A 21280-nucleotide genomic window follows, 5' to 3' on the forward strand; every position below is an offset into this window, starting at 1 on the left:
TCCTTTTTGAAAATAAGAACTATACACTCTGGTTTATCATGCTTCCCTCTTTGTCCTTTTTGTTAGGAGATTCAGAACCAAATTTAAACTCAATTACAGTAATTTTATTTGGCCTTATATTTGAAAAATCTGAAATATCTTGTTTTTTGGCTCCGATTTTCCCTTTCTATTTTATTGCACGTGGGTATATATTTTAAGACTTTATGCTAGAGATGAAAAGTATGCTGTACCTGCTTAGCGACAATCCTACCCGAGGAAAATGACCAGAAATGCGTAAGTTGGCAGTTTTGTGTCACACAATTAGGCTCCACTAGTAGCCACTGGCGTGTCTGGAAGGCAGCAGCCGCCTCCCATTAGCTCGGCACACCAGTGGCAATTTGCTGAACGAATGACTAACACATTCTGATTCTGAATGCAAAAAGTGGAGAGAGAAATAATCACACACAGAGAGGTGTGGTCACGAGTATGGCAGAGTTGTTCACCTGGAGAACAATGGATGCCAGCTGCTGAGGGGACCACAGATGACCTGGCCATACGACAGGACAAATAGCACTTGCTGTTTGGCCACCAGAGCACCTAATTAGCCTAAGGCAGGGCACAGGTTTTCGTGAGGTCTGCTTCTGGAGACTGTTTCTTCCCTGTGTTTATGTACAGTAACTTTCCTTAACAGAACCAAACTGAGGGTGTCTCTCTTCTTGGTAACAGAGGCTATTTCGGAGAACTCAAGATTCTTGGCATAAAAAGAGGAGGGTAAATATATGTATGTGCACGTGCACAATGGTGATTTACATTGGAGAATAGCAGAAAGGATGAAAAAATATAAAATAGGAGGTCTCAGAGGAGTCATATTTCTAAAACAGAGTTGCAGTTTTAAAAATTCCATATTCCAATATCTAACTAATAACTGTGACCAATTCATTATCTAACAAACTGTGCAGCGTAGCCATTAAGTTAAAAAAAGCTTTTGTTGAATTTCAAAATATTTTCATTTGGGCTTGTCACCTGCCTTCATTTCCCTAGGGAGTAAATTAAAAGTGAATGGAAAGGGAAAAAAAGCCTCAAAGTCACTTTTAAGTCCAACAGATTTAAAAACGAGTGATTCCTCTACTGAGTAACAACAAACAAACAAATAAATAACACTAGCATAGCGACTCCTAAGCAGTTTTTTTTTTTTTAACCTTCACCATCTTACAACCAGGTAGGCTTTTCAAATTACATCCCCATTTTATACTGGAGATAGATGCTGTGTCTTATTGATGCAACTAAAGGGACATCCCACACATTCACACGGTTTCTCTTTGGGATCAGATAACAGTTAACCTGGATTTAGGTTTCAAGAGAAGAGGGTTCCCTCCTCTCTATGGAAGCCCTAACTGGAAATAGCTGCACGTTTGAAAGATGAGAACAAAGAATGTAAGAGGCTACTGTTTTACTAGTGAGTTTCTTCATTCTGAGGACTTAAGAGAAACTGAGTCTTTTTCTTCATAATCATAATTTGAAAGCATAAAGAATACCAAAGCCAATCACGCCAACAGGGCCATAGACATCTTTCTCCACACGCTGCAGTTACACACCTACACTCTTTGGGGCCCAGTTCAAATTCTACAGATCAGGCAAGCGGAGTTGTAAATATTTCCATGTACAAAACTCACTTTTTCCAAAGACAGGCATGGCTTAGCATGTCGTTGTCTTTCTTTAGAACTTTTCGGAGCAATTATGTCCTGAGGATATAAGGATGGCAGAGCAAAGGTATGTGCCTATAACAAGCATCTCATTGAAACTAGCAGCAAAATGTGTGGGTTCATGGGATGAATAACCACAGAGCACAGATGGAAAACCAGTGATAAGTAAAGACTCACCGAGGAAGGCAATGTTATGCTGGTTACTTGCCCAGTTCAGGACCACATGAATAAACAGCATCTTTTCCCACCCAAAGCGAATGGATATGACACAGGACAGCACAAATCTGCTACAAGATGCAGTGGTAGGTACAACACTAACAATCTAGGTGCCAGGAATTTTTTCCAGGAGGTGTGTGCGCTTCTGTAATAGAAATGTAATTTGAGAAAGGGACCACAGCACTTCCCTTGTCTCTTTATAACAAAGTAGTAATTGTTAACAATTGAAGAATCATCACTCCTCTCTTGGGACTTTGCCAGCTCAGCAAGAGACAGTATCAGTTTTTCAGATGTTATCTTTCTCAGTCGTCCATTTCTTCATCCAGTTCAGAAAGAGCGTTCCCTGGTTTTCTTTCAGGCACATGAACCACCTTTTTGGGTGGGTTCTTGGAATGACTCCCCTACTTCTCCCCAAACTGAAAGCCAGGTTGTTTCCTGCCCCACTTCCAACCAGGTTCTTCAGCTATGCTTGGAGTTTCGTTTTTGAATGTAGAAACGGTTACCAAATGAAAGAGGCCTCAGGACAGGAAAGCATGAAACTTCAATGGCGGGCAGCCAGGTTGAGGCGAGCAAAACACACACTGTTAAAACATCACTCGTGTGATCCAGCCTATAATGAAGGAAGCACTACGACCAGCTGCTTAGAACTGGGTGACACAAACCTAATTGATTCAGAGTTTTTCCTGGTTCCTTGTACTGCAAATTAAAGGTATTGTTCTCATGGATGTTTGTTCTGAGAATGTACATGTTGGGTGTGGTATGGTCAAGTCGGTGCAGCCACAGGAGATGAAATGAGGCTTGGTAGGAAGAAGCTGATTTTACTCACAGGTCCCAGAGAGGGGGCACTGTATGCCACATAGGGTCACAGGGGTAAACACCAGTGTGGTCAGGAGACAGAAGCCAGAGGCAAGAGGAAAGTCTAGGCCAGAGCCTTATTTGGGGTTTCCTTGGGAAAGGCAGGGCAAGGTAAACAGCTTAGGACTGGCTAGTCTGAGCCGTTCTGGGGCTCTGGGCTCGATAGGCCTATAGTTAGTTGCCTGGTACCTGGCCCTGAGAAATTTAAGGCGAGGGAAATTTTGGATTGCCAGTGAGTTAGATAAGGAGGTGACTGGGGATGGGACTGGTTGGTTTGCATATGAAAGGCACGCTCCAGGGAGAGTTGTTATTGTCTTTAGGGATTAATTAGCCCTGGGAGGGCAGTCTCTCCCTGGTCTGTAAGGCTCCCAAATGCCAAAGCATCAAGAAAATATAATTGGCCCTGTGATGAACAGATGACAAATAGACAGTGTAGAATCTAAGAGGACGTAGAATAAAGTATGTATTTAAATGTGACGCTTGCCAGGGGCAGCTCATTAGGGGTCTCAGACAGGCTTTAGTCCCCAGTATCCTTCAGCACAGCTCCCTCCATTCTTTGATAAGGACAACTAATGTTTCCTCAGTCTTACTTAACATGCTATGCAAACACACTTCGAATCCTCTAATCTAACTGACTGCCTCCCAAAACCCATAGATGAAGAGGGTTAGGACTTGTTTCAGCTGGTGATGACATTCGTTTGTAACGGTGGTTGAAGGGATCTCTGCCCAAGCAGGAAGAAAGCATGCACCCACGTGCTGGACTCTGGGGCTCTGCCTTCTCACTTTGTAAACGACCTAATTCCCCTGCTCAAGGTGAGGCAGCTACTGCCATCTGCCAGGCTGGTGGGCCTGCCTCTGGAGCCTCCCAGCAGTTCTGCTGTGCCGTGGAGGCTGGACTTCTGAGGCCCTCTGACCCACTGTCTTCTGAGTACATATGCACTTGGCATGTGGTCTCACTCCCTCAGCTAATTACAAAGTCCAGCATCACCCGTCGCTAGCTTATATACGGCTCAGGCGCAGTGGGGCTGTGTTTGCAACAGAGATTTAAGTGTTGAGAGATGGGCTCTTTCCCAAGGCTTCTCTGCTGATGATCCCATTTTGCCACGTAATGTTCCGGGTGGACTGTAAGGGATACTAATGAAATAGGTTCAAGGAAAGTGATATTACAACTGTGGCAGGTCCAAGTCTCACAGTCTTGGAAACGAATGGACATTAGTACTTCTTGGCAGGCTATCAGTTTGGTTTGGAGCTTGATGTCACATTCATTCTTCTGGCTGCCAGTCTCCTGAAGGAAATATTGACCTTCTTACTTTAGTTTTCTATATTTTACTAGTTGTTCATCATTGAATAAGCTGCTTAGTATTAGAATTAAAGGGCCCTTGGCTAAGTATTACCAATAGAACTCTGGTTGTTCTTAGTTTCTCTACATTTTGGTAGATGACCACGCCATGGCTTTGGTGTTCCCTTCTCTCTTCTTATTCATTTTTGGAAAGAGTTTAGATGGGCTGGGTAAAGATATTTGAAGCTTTCTGATCCAATGTAAATGAATCCTGTGGTGGGTAAATAATTTTCCTCCCTCCTTTGCTCTCCTGGGGTATTTTGATGAATAATGCTTCTCAAATAAGTTTATAAATATTCCCCTAGAGGTAAGAAGAGTATTAAGCTCATAGCAGGTGTGCCATTAATGCTTTAGTGTGTAGGGTAGAGCAAAGAGGAAAGGAGTCATCAAAACCTTGCAGTGTCAGAATTTTCTGGAAAGTTTTGAAGGCCACAGCTGGGAACAAAATACTGAGGGCAGCGCCAGTGAAGTGTGGATAGAGCCTCACAAGATCAAGTCAGGCCAATCTTTCAATGTAGAAGCTTTTGTGGGTGGGCGGTAGTATGGGGTTTATAGTTTGTTTTGCTGCCAATTATGGCATATGTTTATGTTAAAATAACAATAACAAAAAAGCATAATTAATCAACCTCAACAACAACAACAAAAAATTTGTTCCTTCTCTGTGTCCCATTATCTGAAAGTGCAGTTTACAAACTATCCAACTCTAGTCTAAAAGCCGTCTTTACTAATAAATATTCATTCTCTTTAGAAGTTACTGCAATTTGACCTTCAAATATTATGTGTTCCAGTTTATTCTGTTACACTTTACCTGTGATAACTCAATGAGGGCTTTAGTGTCTGTCTTTGATTGGTCTTGATGTCGTCATAGTAAACAAAAGCCTCTGCAATAGTTAAGGAAATTTATTACTGCCACAACGCCACCTGCTGGTAAGATATCACAGAAGCAAGAGAGCTGGAACTGCGAGTCCATTTGAGCTTGGGTTTTATAAAATCCCAATTTCCTTGTAATTTTGAAAAACTATCACTTCTCTTGAGAGCTACTGAATCTCTTGCTGTGGCATAAAGTCAGCAAGTTATAATAAAAAAAAAATATGGTCTTATTTTTTACTGTTACCTTAAATTGGCCCTGACTTCACCCACTTTGATTTTCTCTGTCCTATAACTGTAGCAGGGGCTCCAGATAGTGTGGGCAAGGGTTTGGATCTGGCGAAAATAACTTGGGGAGCTTCCAAAGATCCTGAAAAATGTAAAAAAAAAAAAAATCCCTACTTAACACTTTGTTTGATCTTGGCTGAAAGGACAAGAGGTCAAATCTAAAACTCAGTTTTAGGGGCATCATTGTTCTCCCAGATGGGGCCGCCTCACTTCCTGACAAACACCAAATCAGTGCTCTCCCTCTGCTTGCTAACAGCGTGAGAGTGGGGAAGCAACCCAGATTCTCGTCCTGGCTCTCGGAGAAGACCTTTCAGGGAGCAATAAAAGGTACAAGACACTAGGGCGAGCATCTCAAGAACTTTATTTTTATTTGTAATCTATTACACTCCAGAGAGCCGCCCAGGATAGCCAACAACTACAGAATGCATGGTGAAAAAAACAGGACTCTGATGGCGAAAACAGGTCATTCTGCAAAGAGCTGCCAGGCAAATAATTTCACTTGGAAGTCAGAGTGATTGCTAGGATCCTTAGGGTTTAAGCTCCACTGCGCTTCCTTTATATTAAAAGAAGTTCCTTTCTCTTGTTGTCTCACACTGATGTGCTGCTGTCACATCCCCATGCGAAACGCACAAAGCTCCAGTGCATTTCACAGCAGGGCCCGAAATAACAAACATTTAACGAGGACATTGCTTCTCGCTTCTTGTAAATGAAACTCATCATTGGTTTTAAAAAGGTGGTAAGGTCTCTTCCACCAACTACAGACTAGAGCTAAGAAAAAAAAATAAAAGGAGGGGGGTATGCGTGGGGGTGTTGGTGGGTAGAGTTTGGGCTCCAAGACAGGAGAGGCTTAGGCAGAAAATGAGGGGCAACAATGAGGGCAGCTGGTGTGACTTCAGACCCCACAATAACAACGGTAGATTACACTATGAAGTCAGCACGAGAGAAATGTCAGTTATCTAATCTGTTGCTCTCTGCTATTTTAGTTCCACCATCACCACTTCACAACTTAAGAACGCCTTGGTTCTACAGAAGGAAGGCCACTGGCTTTGGCTTCGAACCAACGGCCCTCCAGCTTCCTTCTCAAATTTCCGAATCTGCTGACTCTACACCTCCCCTTCCATGGCAAATTCAGAACATATAGCCTGATGGTCAAGGAAAAGTACCATTCATGGAGCATTTCAGGCACTCTGCTAGGAGCTTTCACATTCCCTACCTCATTTAATGTTCATAATAAAAATAATGTCATCACACGACCATCGGTGCAAAAGGACTGAGTTTTTTTCCCAACAGTGCTGAGGTGAACTACCATCTCATTCAGCCTGCCTGAGAGCAGCCACACAGCTTTATGGCCTGGTTGGCCAGACTTGGGGAAGTGTCCAGAGACCAGGAAACAGACCTTTGTTATATTCATGGACCTAGTAATACCATGTTTAATCAACTGAGTTATCTGGACCAGACAGGGGCTAAATTTCACAGTCAGTTTAACAACTCCTGTATAGGCACAGACTTCCCAACTCTGAGAGAGATGTGTAAACTTTTTGACTTAAGATGGGGGTCGTTCTCCCTTCTTGTGGGTTTAAAGAAAAATGTTTTTAATAACAACCTAACCTCCCTTTTATAGGACACCCTTCTGAACCCTCAGAATAACTCCTTTAAGTCTATGCAGGCTAGAGAAAAACACACGATTTGTAGCTGAAACACTGAAGTGCCAGGTAGTTATTTACTAGCAGTATAAATGACTCTGACAGGGTTAGTTGCTGCTATTCTACTCCTAAGGTATAATATTTATTGGCAAGTATGGAAAATGCCTGGACCTCTTCTATCTGTTACATCAGTGTTTCTCTAAGGAACAGGAACCCCAGGAAAGTCACAGAACAGAAACAAATTCAAGGGACGCGAAAGGCCAAGAGTCATTTGGTGACGAAAAGCAGGCCACCTAAACAAGGTGACAAGAATAACGCGCTCATCTTAAGTAGAAGCTAGGAGAAAGGCAGGCATTAGAATCCAGGGGAAGTACAACTTTTCTTTTCTTTGCTCTGTCGTTTTATGCTGATACCAAATTCAGTACAACTGCTACAAAATCTTCTAAGTAATTTCAACTGTCAGTAAATATTAACTCATGATCAAGATGCTGAAAGTATGATCTACCTGGCCCCTCAAATTTCCAACCTCCTCAGCCAGAGTGGATGCAAAGAATTCAATTCAGTACTTACATTTATCAATTAGACATGCAAATGAAATAGGCCAGTTTCCGGGATCTTCTAGGCTTTGTAACCTCTCCAGCTTCAGCAAATCTGAAGAGCCAAAGGGGCCCTAACAGCTTTATCTAAACAGAAACCTTCCAACCAGACCATGATTCTCTTATCCACCCATTTCTCAGTCCATACAAGTTCCAGGTAGAAATTTCATTTCCTTAAAAATAACTATCATGTTCTAGCGATTCTTTTTGGGGGTGGGGGAGACGGGGGAGGGGAGCAAGCAGATACCCATCAAATATTTCTTGAATTCAGGTTCTAAGATTTTAAGTGCAGAACAAATCTTTATACTCTCATCGTATTATTACCTGACCTGGGCATAGTTACAGAACTTTCTCTATATATTGCTTCATTTAATCTTCACAGTAAGCCCATGAGATATATGTAATTATCCCCATGACAAAGGCAAAGAAACCAGGCTTCTCAGAGATCTTGCCATCGTTTTAAGGTATTACGTCAACCCACCCACGTGCTCCTCCTGCACACACGCCCTGATGGCTCCCTCCTGCTCGCAGGACCAAGCTCCCGACACAGCTCATGCACTGGTCCTGCTACCTGCCTGTTCTCTTGTCACTCCCTGCTCACGCCCTCGTGCCCAGCCACACCGACACATGAGGGCTTCCAGAACACAGCACGTTTTCACCTCCCCAGCCTTTGCACAGATTGTTCCCTCTTCCCAGGACTCCTTTCATTCCATGCCTCCCCTCTCCTGGATGACTTGTTCATATTCACACCTCAGCTTTAGATGTCTCTTCCTCTAGGAAGCCCTCCCAACCCCTAAAGAGCCTGCACTGGGTTGCTTTGGTCCAAATAACGGCCCCTTCATTTACCGGCTGCGAGGTCTTAGCCACGTTTCATAACCTGTCTGTGCCTTTCTTTCTTCTGTGGTAAAATGAGGAATCGTTCCTGCAGGACGTGCCTGTTTTGTGAACAAATGACTTATTCCAGGCACAGAATTCAGCACCAGAACTGTGCCCAAAGCGTCGCAAACGCTCACCAGGGTCCTGTGTGCTTCTTCCGTGTCCCCAGCACCCGGTCTTTCCCCACCTGCTCACCACCTCTGGCCCAGGGACTGTCTTGTTCATCCTGCATGTACCTCAGCTCCCAGCATGCCGCTTTCACCACAGCAGGTGACCAATACTAAATACTTGTTGAATTGAATCCAAGTGATTTTCTTTCAGTTTTCTGATTACTAATTAGTGTAATTTTATAAATTATTACTCAAAGAAAACTCTCCCTGGACCAAGAGTGCCTGACTTATTGACTTATACGTAAGTTCCTACATTGAGATGTATTAGGCCCTGTAACTACCTGGCAATAGACCATGATATTAGCATGACGGGACTCAGATCAAAGACCAGAGCTCTGCACCATGTATCATCTCCCACAGGCCCCGGAACTTTCTGAGCCTCAGTACCCTCGTGTGGGCGGGGACAAGGAGATCCAGCTCACAGGACGGTTGTGAAGATCAGGGAGAGATACTGCATGTGGGAACACTACATACTCCTATACAGTCAAATACAGGCATTTTTTACTAAACCTTGCCAATCTGACAGGATTCTACCAGACTGAGAGTTTCATCTATCCCAAACTATACAGAAAACCGTTCAATCCTAAACCGTCAATGTGATTTTAAAGACGAATGCAACAAAAACACCCATGTGCCACTGCATCATCAAAAGCCTGGCTGCTCCCTCCTCTGAAGCGGAGCTCTCTCCAGAGGCAGGAGAGAGAATGCGCCAAGCCCAGCACCCTCCCTGCTGTCCCGCCCTCCGGAAAGCAGCAGTGCCCACTAACCTGAGGAGCTGATGATGGGCACAAATGCTGCCGAGTTAAGGCCGCTCTGGAGTCCGTTCAGCTGCCCTCCCGTGGAGGACCCTCTGAAATACAAGGAGCTTGGTTAGATGTGCAAACAGAAAGGCCAGGTGTCAAGTCCAGGACCTCCGATGGCTCTGCTTCTTGCTCTTGGTCTTTCCTGTCCTGTGGCTCATTCCCTTGTTTATGTCAAGACTTTGTTCAAATATCATCTTATTAGAGAGGACTTGTATGGCCAACCTATTATCCCCTTCTTCGGAAATGTGACACATTTTAAAGCATATTGTCCATCTCTCCCCAGTGGTATGTAGCTTCAGGAAAGCACAGGCTTTGCTCACTGCTCTCTCTCCAGGGCTTCAGGACCAGTGCCTGCCCCTAATAAGCACTCAATAGCGCTTGTTTATTGAATGAATAAATTAAGTTCCTGCTATTGACTTGGATAAAATGTAAGAGAGACATTTTTTAAAAACCAAGTTTCATGTAGAGCAGTGGTTCTCAACTGGGGGAGGGAGGAGAGACAGGTTTTGCCTCTCCACTTTCCACTGCACCCCTCCACAAAGGACATTTGGCAATGTTGAGACATTTGTGGCTGTCACAACTGTGGGGTCTACAGGCATCTAGCGGGGAGAGGCCAGGAACGGTACTAAACATCTCCTAGAGTGCACTAGGAGAAGTGCCCCCAAACAAAGAATTCCCCAGCCCAAGAGGTCCGTGGTGCTGAGGTTCAGAAACCATTCCACAGCGGGACCTCTCATGCCGACTCTGACAAGAGACAGGATAGAGTATACTGGATTCTTTGAGCACAGGTTCCCCAGCCACACCTTAGAAATTCTGTGACTAGCTTGATGCCCCACAGACCATGCCAGTCTCCATTACAGGCTCTTACACCCGTGTCATCTTCTCATTGCATTTATCAACATTATAATTATGAAACCGTATAACTGGTTGCATCACACCTGTCATCCTTGCTAGAATGCAAGCTCCAAAAAGAAAGACAGTGTATTAGTCTTATTCACAGTTGTGTCCAGAGCTCCTGATATTGCATTTTGCACACATTGGGTATTTAATAACTATTCTTTGAAATAATCTGACCCATTGCCCCCAGAAGCACACTTCCTCATTGGGTCTATCTGCCTTGATTTGAGTTGACGTGTGAAACGTTTGCCTGGGAGGCTCAGAGCTTTGTGTGTTGAGCAGCATCCAATCCAACCTTAGTACCCCTCCCGCTCCCAGCACTATTTTTCCATTTATTCATTCCTTCATGCAACAAAATATTGAGTATTCCCTGTGCTCAGTATACTGAGGCAGACGTTAAACAAACACATAAGATACATACTGTGCGGTAAATGCTAAAGAGAAAAAGTAGAAGGTGTTCTGAAAGAATGAAACAGGGGAACCTGATTTAGATGGTGAGGATGGTCTTATATGGAAATCTGCTTGCAGCTGTCATGAAGTTATGAGAAATAGGCATTAGCTAAGAGTAGGGAACAGGAAGAGCTTTTCACGGAGAAGAAACAGCATATACAATGATCCTGAGGCAGAAAGGGGTTTAGAATATGCTAGGAACCTTTAAAGACCAGCAAGGTAAGGGGGTAGCCAAGCAGTGTTTGATAACTTGTTAATCATACACCTTTCCAGGCCCTTTGGCTGGAGATTTGGATTGAGTGGGTCTGGGAGAGGGCCTGAGAATGTAGACTTTTTATAGTGCCCAGGTTATTCATATCACCAGAGAAGTCAGGAAAACCCTGGATAGCGGGTAAAGAGAAAGATGGCATGAGGACCACTTGGAGAGTCAGGCAGAGGCTCAGGAACCCAGGGGGTCCCCACACCAGTGATGGAGACAAGCGCCTTGAGAACACCGCCCAGGAGTGATGTAAGGATCATACTGTCTTGCACACCTCCCCACCTCCAACCCCGCCAAGCTGCAGTTTGGTGCCAATGCCCCTCCGTCCACTTTCATTTTGAAGATGCCATAGAGGCAGAGGAGCAAAAGGAGCAAAGGGCTTTTCCCCTTTCCTACAAGCCTCACCCATTACTTGGAATACTTATGCATTTTATTTCAGCTCCTTAGGGAATCACCCCCCCAGACCCCCAAAGCACCCAAAGTATCTGTAGGCTGATGTTTGCTATTCCAGGTCCAAGTGAAAAAGGAAAAGTTCTAGAGGGCCAAGGATGGGCTCTTTCTTTTATAGAAGTTAAAAACCCTTAGGGCCATTCGCCTGGGTTAGGAGCAGCTAAGTCAGGAAAAGCCCTGGGGCTGACCTGAGTGTCAAAAGAGAAGCCCTGAGTGTCAGCAGTAGAAAGGGAAGAGGGCAGCAAAATTGTGGAATGAGCCGAAGAAACAAAGGTCATGAACAAGGAACTATCTGAGGGGTTTAGACCTAGCGAGTTCTGGGTCCCCAAACTCTCTAACCTTCTCCCTCTCCTCTCTGGAGCACCCACCCTACCCTTCACTCTCACACGCTTTCTCCAGTTTCTCACCCAAGATCTCCTGACCCTATGTCCCCTTCTCTACCTAGTTCCACTCACTTCTCCATCCTCCTCCCTGTGTCAACACCCATCACAGGCCTTGGGAGCCACCACTGAATCCGACTTTGAACATTTCTAATGAATTCTAACTGTTTCCAGCATAGGGTCCCCCCTTCCCCGGTGGTGGAGAAATGTATCCATAGTCATCCAAGGGGAAACTCTGAGTGAATTTTTCCATGAAAACATTGGTACACAAAATGGTTTGGGTTGGTGTTATTACTACTCTAGGCACATTATGGGTAAATATGCTTTTGTTGTGATAACATCATTTCCTTAGGAAAATACACGGCAATTCTGCACAAGCCAGTCCTAAATGAGAACTCTGGAAATACAGCTTGTCTGCAGCCTGTAAGTTCATTTGTACTTGCTGATCTGCTCCTGCAGTGGTTCTTTGCTGCTTTCCTGGGAATACCTGTGTTTTAGGGAATATATAAGAAGGTATGTATGTTTTCCCTTGGTTGTCTCTAAGTCAGTTCCTGTGTTTTCACATCAGGATAAAAGGACTTACCTCATAGGGTTTTGAGGAGAAAATCAGAGGGTGGATGAAAAGAACATCTTAGCGCAGTGTCTGGTATTATATTAAGGGCTAAATAAACATAATTATTAGTGTCGTTATTTTTACTTAGGAATACTGACAATCTTTGCATTCACTATAAGTTTATCTACACACAGAAATGTTAACTCGGAAGAGGCATGGACTCTAACTCAGTATGAGATACTAGTGCAAAACTAGAAAAATGACCACAAGACATTCAGAACCTGTACATTAACAACAATTTGTTATTTAAGTCAAAAGGTAATTAACTGGCAGCCTACAAGGCAGAAATCTCATAGTCACAATTACTCTTAAAATCCTTGTGGAAGAAAGTTCTCATTTGAGATCGACAGACTCTCTCTTAATAAATCTAACACACGTTTTTTTCTGCCAGCATCAGAATGAATCATGGTTTCTTCAATTGTACACCAAATAAAGCAGTTGGCTTATAGCAGGCGGCCATGTTGCATAAACTGTGTCTCTGAGCAAGAAAATAAAACCTACTAGAGGGGGCTGCTCCTCCTGGCGGAGAGGCTCACGGGAAATGAGACTGACTGGAGGAACAAAACATCTCCTTTCTTATCCTGAGTGGAACAGCAAATGGAAACAGCCACTTTATTGAAGCTGCACTTTCTCCTTCTCTCTAAATACCTGAATGCAAAAGTTAAATGTGCAGTCCACTCCCTGCTGCTTTCTGATTACAGTACATACAAAACACGGCTAAGGGTGAAGTTAGAAAAACTGAAGTTACAAAAGTATCAAGAGTTCTGTGGTGAGCAACACTGAAAAGACGGGACAAGACAGGTGCTGGTAACTTTCTATTACACAAAAGTTAGAGTCCAGACCCTACCTGGGAGCGCGAGATGTGGCCATCCGGCCCCACTCGCATTCCTTAATTGCTCTTCTTGGAAATGGTACAAGGTTTAGGAGATGGAGAGGTGTTGGATGGATGGTCAAAGGCTGACAGCTAGAGGCTCACTAAAATAATCAGCTGTGGTAAAGGGTTTTAGTTCATCTGCAGAGAAGGGCCTGAACTACCTGCTGAAGGGCAGGCTTCCCGATGAACTGAGCCGCTTAAAAACTGAGATGAGAAATGTGGTCATGAATAGTAGCAACAAAGAATTAGAAGAATGCCTTTAACAGTGAGTGACATGCTCTTTTCAACTAAGGCAGTATCCTTCCTTCAGACATGTTCCTAGCTAGTTTTCTTAAATATTAAATGTACCCTTCCTAACCCAGAATTCAATTCGCTCGCTCTACTCCTGTCTACTCCTCTTGCCCCTTCTGTTTTCCTGAAGTCCAAGAAAGAGTCTGCCACGGGCACCATTCCTATTCTGAGTAAGCAGAAACAGCTCTTCTGGGCCTTTCAAAGAAGCTGTTCAATAACGCATTGCAAACAAATCATCTCCTATATTTATCATTTTGAAAGATTTCTTCTAGTGCAGGTCTCTACTTAGGCAATACAAGCGGATCAAACGGCTGGCTAGGAATTCTACTGGCATCAAGACCACACCATACAGCCGGCCCACAGAACGTATCATCACCAGTCTATAAGAGTTATAATGAGCAAAATCTCCACTATACATTTTGCTGGTAAGGTTTCTGATGTGCTTTTTTGTGGACCTTTTAGCTCTTTTATTTGTGGTTTCCTCTGTTTCCCCCTCCCCCTCCATTATTTTGATCAATGGAAACTTTTCTGAAAGTGATATCCTTTCTTTAAGATCTGTTTTGTTCATTACTTCACAAGGTTGACTGTGGTTTGCTGCTATATTGTTTCTCTTCGGATTCTTTTCAAGGCTTTCCACATCTCTAACACAGAGGTACTAGTTTTCTATTTCAATGGTTCGGGTAAAAGTTTATCTTGGATTCATGCCATCACATCAGGGATGACCTTTCTGTAGAAGGAAGGACCCACAGAAAGAAAATACTCAAGGTTTTACAGGAAGAGTAGAGCTGAAATGCTGACCTCGCCAGGGCTGCGGCAAACACACACAGTGGCATTTGTGAAGGTCCTGAAAAGAAACACCCCCAAACTAGATCATTTTTATAAAATACAGGTGACAACCAACCTCTTTCAATTCCCAAAGGAGAGAAGAAATCCCCAGATGCAAGTTCGGTTAAAGAACTGCATTCCAAAAGAAAGAACATGGACTCTTCTAAGCAAACATTTACTCACAGATTAAGTATCTTACAACTTACCTTAACATAATGTATGTGTGCCTTTTCCTTTTATCTATCAGTCCAGGAATTACATATGCATTTCACAACCAGAACCTAATATGCTAATCCTTAGCAAGCAACAATTAGAACATCATTAACTTGGGTCTGGTTCCAAAACCAATTCAAGGAACACTTAGTGAAGCCAACTTTTGTGGAGCAGTGGTCCACAGGACTCCTTTTTATAAATATGCTGGCAACACGTTATTTAATCCACTATATTTGTCATTACATTCCTTTTTATTCCTAAAATTATTTATGCGGTCTTTTCTCTTTTTTAATTTATTAACCTTTCCAGAGGTGGTGCTCTCTATTGTGTTGTCAATTTTATTCATGCTTTCACCAAGTTTTTAATGACTACCTATCACGTGCCAAACCCTGGATGAGGCACTCTTCTCTCCTGTTTCCCCACGTACCAGGCTGTTCTAGATGATTTCTTTATTTTTGTATTATTTTGATTAATTTATGGTTGTTCTTTTTATAGCTTTTCAAGTTAAATCATTAACTCATTTTATTTTCAATACCTCTTGTCTTTTTAATAAACATATTTAAAGTTACAAATTTACTTTTGAGTGCAGTTTTGGCTATCCCACAAATTTGCAGGACTTTTACAGCCTTTCAGGTCTCAATGTTTTATGATTTTCATTACGACTACCTCTTAATACATGAGTATTATGTACTCTATTTTTTTTAATTTCCAAACACAAAGCATTTTTAAAAAACTGCTTTTCTAAATTATTTCTAATTTAAGTGTATTTACTGTAGTTAGAGTGTGAATTGATACTGATTTTTTGCTTGTGTGGAGCCTTCATTTGTGACAATGAGTGGAAGTTTTGTAAATGTTCCATGTATACTTGAAAAGAATGTGTACTCTCTCTTTTGAGCCCGGGAGTCTATGCATAGCTATTAATGTTGTTCAGACTGTGAATTACGACTCATAAGGGCACTGTAAAATTTAGAGGACATAATCAGCATTTTCAAAAGAACAGGGAATAGTATTTGGTAAAATTTTTATTTCATATACATATATAGATATTTTTACTGGGTTGCATATAAAATGTATTTTTTTCAATCATAAGTGTTGGTCAAAAACATTAAAAGCCACTTACTTTTTTTTAAGATTATTTTTTAAATTAAATTTATTGGGGTGACATTGGTTAATAAAATTATATAGGTTTCAAGTATACACTTCTATAATACATCATCTGTATATTAGCATTGTGTGTTCACCACCCAAAGTAAAATCTCCTTCTGTCACCGTATACTTAGCTCCCTTTTTCTATAGCTCTCCCTTTATCCTCTGGTAACCACTAAATTGTTGTTTGTGTCTAGGAGTTTTTGTTTGTTTGTTGCTTTCAGTTTTGTATCCCACATGAGTGAAATCATGATACTTGACTTTTTCTGACTTATTTCACTTAGCATGACAATCTCAAGATCCATCCATGTTGCAGAAAATGTAAAATCCACTTAAAGCACACTATTAATTCTGCATTTCAAATATTCAAAATCCTCAGAAAATTTTGCTGGAATTACTTATACTGATAGAAGTACATTTAACTATTAGGTTGGTGCAAAAGTAATTGCGGTTTTTGCAATTGTTTTACTTCTTTTTAACTTTTATTAGTTTCAGGTGTACAAAACAATGTAACAGTTAAACATTTATCATTTATATCCCTCACACAGTGATAACCCCCCTCCCACATATACTACCCTTCTGACATCACATTACATTTCCACTGCCCCTATTCCTAATGCTGTATTCCACTTCTTGTAACTCTACACACACACACACACACACACACACACACACACACACACACACACAATTATAGTTGACATTCATTATTGTTCAGGTTCAGGTTTACAGTTATACAATGGAGTATTACGCAGCCATAAAGAAGAATGAAATCTTACCATTTGCAACAATATGGATGGACCTAGAGAACATTATGTTAAGTGAAATATGCAATTATTAACCTTTTAAACCACAATTACTTTGCACCAACCTAATAAATCACCCACTATGATTGCTGCTTTGCCAATTTCTCCTTATAATTTTGTCAGCTTTTGATTTATATATTTTGAATTTATAATGTTAAGTACATACAAGATGCTTTTCTTTATCCTTATTAATGCTTTTGCTTAATTCTGTTTTACCTATTGCTATATTAGCTTTCTTTCAAATTAGTATTACATGACTTACCTTTTTCTTTTTTATTTTTAAATAGTTTCATTTTTAATGCTCAAGGATTAACAGAAATAATAAATATATGAATAAACTTCATATGGTTTTTTTTTTTGGTTTCATTCGCTGTTTTTTTTTAAATTTATTGGGGTGACAATTGTTAGTAAAATTACACAGATTTATCTCTTTTAAGCAACCTATAAGAAACATTTTTTAAAAATATAATTTGATAATCTATCTTTTAACAGAAGAGTATAATCTGTTAACATTTATTGTGATTACTCATATATTTGGATTTATTTTCACCTTAGTTTTTATTTTCCATCTACCATCCTTTTCCTTAGCTCCACCCCGCCTCCCCCTTCCTGCTTTCTACTGGATTCATCAAGTTGCTACATTCTCTTCTCTCTCCCTTTCTTGGTTTGAAAGCTACAGACTATATCAATTATTTAGCTCTTTTTGTGTAAGAAAGTGTGAAGCCATTCCTTATTTCTGTCTTGCCTTAAACTTGACACAGACTGGTAATACATTCACTATCCACTGAATACTCTTGTGCCTGAATCTTGTCTGTGCTGCCTTAAACGTGTTTTATCTTTTTAAAGACCAACAATTATTTGTATAGTCAATAACACTGATTGACATTTTATAAAACTTTTGTACCTCTTGTCATCCAACACTTCTGTGTTCACTTTTATCCTACACAGCCTTTGCTAGTTCTTTCAGTGAAGGTCATGGGTGTTACACTCAGACTTTAAGTATCTCAAATTGTTTTCATTTTGCCTTTTCTCTTGAACGACAGTTTAGCTATGTATAAAATTCTAGGCTGAAAGTTCCTTTATTTTAGAGCTTTGAAGCCATTAGCTCTTGTCTTCGGCTACCTATTATTGCTAGAGAGAAGAATCCTGGTATTCTGTGTACCTTTGTAAAATGAATTTTCTCTCAGGTAGTATGTGAGACTTCCCTTTATGCTTAATGTTCTGCAGTTTCACTATGATGTGTCTAAAGGTGCATTTATTTTGGTACATGGAATGAATTCCCTAAGGACTCATGTCTTTCTTCGATTTCAGAAAATTATCAGTTATTTTTTTTTAAGTATTGCTTGCCCACCTATCCCTCAGGTCTCTCTACTGATAGTCCTATTAGAGTCACATGTCATGTTCCGCAAGACACTCCTATTCTGTAGATACATAATTCAACATGTCTGACCATTCAAAAAATGCTAATTTCATCTGTAAGGAATTCATGTTCTAGTTGTTGATTCTGTTGGCAACCTTTCTTAGCATTAGATTTAGTCATGTGTTTTGGAATTTTGGTTTGCAGGCTCATTTTGAACAGAAATCATTTCCCCCCTTGTCTCTCTACTTGCTCGCCCCTCCCTGTCTGAAGATTTTTATAGTTGCCTCCACCCAGTCCCCCTTCCCCCAGTCCAGAATCAGACTTTATAGTGTTATTTTGGTGCTCTTGCCTCAGTGATATTAAGAAATCCAGATGAGTTCTAAGACATGACTTTGCAAGGGTATATTTATTATCTTCCTGACCCTGTAGGCCCATTATCTCATATAAAGAGGGCCCGTGCCAGTTTTCTCAGTCTCCCATTAGGGGAGCCCACTGAGTTCTTCAATTCTTCAGCTCAGGATTTCTTGATCTTGGTACTGTTGACACTTTGGACTGGATAATTCTTTGTTGAGGGGAACGATCCTGTTCTTTGCAGTATGTTTAGCAGCATCCCAAGACTCTACTCATCAGGTGCCAGTAGCAACACCCCCTGCTGCCCAGTTATAACAACCAAAAATGACTCCAGACAGTGTCAACATCATCCCCAGGTGAAAAATCACTGTTTTATTTCCAATTAATGAGCCTAACTTTAGTCTCTCCTCTTGGACAGGGCACTTGCAGGCCCCAATGTGCCACAGGAGCTGAGCTCCACGCTGCCACTGCCTGCTTCCAAAGCAGAGTTCAAAAAGCTTGTTGATGCAGCCTCGTTCATTGATTCTCATTTATTTTTGTGTATCTTGGGGCCAGGGAGACATATCCCTTGTTTTGAACTCAGCTATGTGCTTTTGGTTTTCTTCTTTAAGCTTTTTATCTATCACTGCTATGTGTTTGAAGCAGAGGGAGAATATTAAGTGTGAACTTATGGAGCCAACTTGACTGGAAGTCAGTAGGTCCAAATCTAATCTTTTGTTTTGTTTGAAACTAAGCCTTTGCCTTCAATAGTCATTAGAGTTATTAGTGTTCTGGAGATCAGAATGTGTTTGAATTTCCATAGCCTTGCTAACTAAAGCCAAATCATACTTATGGATATCATCTTACTAACAACAAAATGTGATTTCTTTTAATAGGGAACAACAGCAGCAGCAGAAATTACAATTACACCAACCAGCACGCACTGGACACTTAATATATGTCAGGGAAATAAATTACTTCATTCAATCTTAAGAACAACTCCATGATGAAGGTAATCTTTTATAGATAATGAAATAGAAGCTTCGAGGTATCCCTAAATAAGTCAATTAAGTGAAGGAACCAGGATGCAAATCTAATTTGAAACCTTGGCCTGTTAGTAATTGTGTTGTACTGCTTCCCACACACACTCTACATGGTATAAATGACTAATGATAATCATTATTTAGTGATCCTTGATGCAGGCACTTTGATGCAAAATACTATGTCACCACCACCATCACCACCAACACCACCATTTCCTGAGAACTCATGAATATGAGCGATATCAGGGGCTGGGGACTGAACTTATCTCGCCTTTTACAAAAATAAACTTCATGAAAGCAGGGCTCATGTCTGTCTTGTCCATTGGTGTTATCATCAATATCCAGAGCATTGCACAGCATAGTGGACATTTAATATATATGAGGTAAAGGGTCACGGTTATCTGTCCCTACAAGATTTATGGGAAGCAGAACACATATAAAAGGAAAAAATAAGACAAGGAGGTAGATGGTAGAGTCAGCTGAGTTGAGAATGAGGTAGTTGCTAAAGCCTCAAGGTGATAAATTAAAAACCTGATCTTGAATAAAAGGCAGGACTTAGATTCAAGAGGGCTAAGAGCATTCTGTGCAGAGGGGTTGACATGCGCATGTAGGAACGACGATGGAGCAGACAGTGCTGGGGGTAGTGCAGTATAGGGAAGGCCGGAGACAGGCTAGAGGACAGATTGCAGAAGGCATTAATGTAAGAGTAAGGACTCTCAACTTTATCTTGCGGGTACTTGGAAGCTTCCAAAGATTTCAGAAAAAAGGTCAAAAGGCTATTTCAGAGATGATATTTTAAAATTGCTTCCTAGGCCTACTCGTGTACCTTATTTCTTCAACACAAATTTGGACAGTTTTACAACTTCTACCTTCCTCTACTTGGTTTGCTTTTTATTCAAGAACCGATTTTGATAGTTCTTACTTTTAAAAATATTACCTTTCATCCAGTATTTAAAATTTAGTAGCATACAGTTGTGCATGGTGTTCTCATAATTTTTTAATCTCCCCTATCAACTTTAAAAACCTTTTTCTTTTTAATTCTCTTATTTTTCTGGCAGAGCTATGTGTATTTTTTCCTTCCCTGTCCCCCTACCCAAACTGAATAGGGTTTTGAACTTAACTAATTTTCTTGCTTGCTTTTCTTTATGTTGCTTTTCTTCTTGATTTCCTTTGATCTGTTTTTCTTAGCTTTGTTTTGTTGACCCTTTTCTAACTTCAAGAGATGAAAGCTTAGTTCAAGTATGACAAATATGTTGTGTGCCTATTCACCACTTTAGCATCTTTTCTGTCTGTGGTAGACATTACTAATCTACAAAGCACTCTTTTCTTGCTAAGCTCAGAGAAGTCCTCATAATTCTTTTCAACACGACGACGCTCTGGAAAATCAGCAGAAGCCAGTGTATCAGTTGAAGCCAATTGGCTATTTGTATCTTGGTTGATTTCTTTTCAATCTTTCTGTATCTTAACAACAAAAATGCTAAGGTTATGAATTTACCTTTTAGTACATCTTTAACTACATTTAAAATATAAAATTTGTTATGTACAATTTTTTTTTCATTTTTAAAAATACTTCAGCTTTATTGAGGTATAACTGACATATAAAATTGTTAAGGTATTTCAAGTGTACATCGTGGTAATTTGATATATGTATACATTGTAAAAGGATTCCTCATATCTAGTTATTTAACAAATCCATCACCTACTCATTTGTTTGTTTATTTACTTTGGTGAAAACATTTAAGTTCTACTCTCTTAGCAAATTTCAATGATATAATACAGTGGTATCAACTATAGCCACCATATGTTACTTCAGATACTCAGACCTTACTCATCTTATAGCTGAAAGTTTGTACCCTTTTACCAACCTCTCCTTATTTCCCCCAACTCCCAGCCCTTGGCAACCACTTTTCTATTCTCTGTTTCTATGAGTTTGACTTTCTTTTTTTCCTGATTCCACATTTAAGTAGTATCAGGCAGTATTTGTTTTTTTCTGTCTGGCTTATTTCAC

General features: G+C 40.9%; 1 protein-coding gene across 13 annotated transcripts in view; it reads right to left on the reverse strand.

Moving 5' to 3' along the window:
• TTLL5 (tubulin tyrosine ligase like 5) overlaps positions 1-21280 on the reverse strand; it is a 240495-nt gene that overhangs the window by 25891 nt on the left and 193324 nt on the right. For 10 of the 13 annotated variants that reach the window (XM_019733592.2, XM_019733593.2, XM_019733588.2 and 7 more), the window contains 2 exons: positions 9300-9382; positions 5207-5329 (listed from right to left, as the gene is read on the reverse strand). The exons of 1 other annotated variant lie outside the window; for it this stretch is intronic. In XM_019733592.2, the coding sequence (XP_019589151.2) occupies positions 5208-5329; positions 9300-9382 (205 nt within the window). In that variant the 3' untranslated portion in view covers position 5207. The remainder of the gene's footprint in view (positions 1-5206; positions 5330-9299; positions 9383-21280) is intronic. 2 more of the 13 variants (XM_074327194.1, XM_074327192.1) reach the window with 1 other exon arrangement.

The sequence above is a fragment of the Rhinolophus sinicus genome, linkage group LG03 (genome assembly GCF_036562045.2).
Source record: "Rhinolophus sinicus isolate RSC01 linkage group LG03, ASM3656204v1, whole genome shotgun sequence".
Taxonomy (NCBI): Eukaryota; Metazoa; Chordata; class Mammalia; order Chiroptera; family Rhinolophidae; genus Rhinolophus; species Rhinolophus sinicus.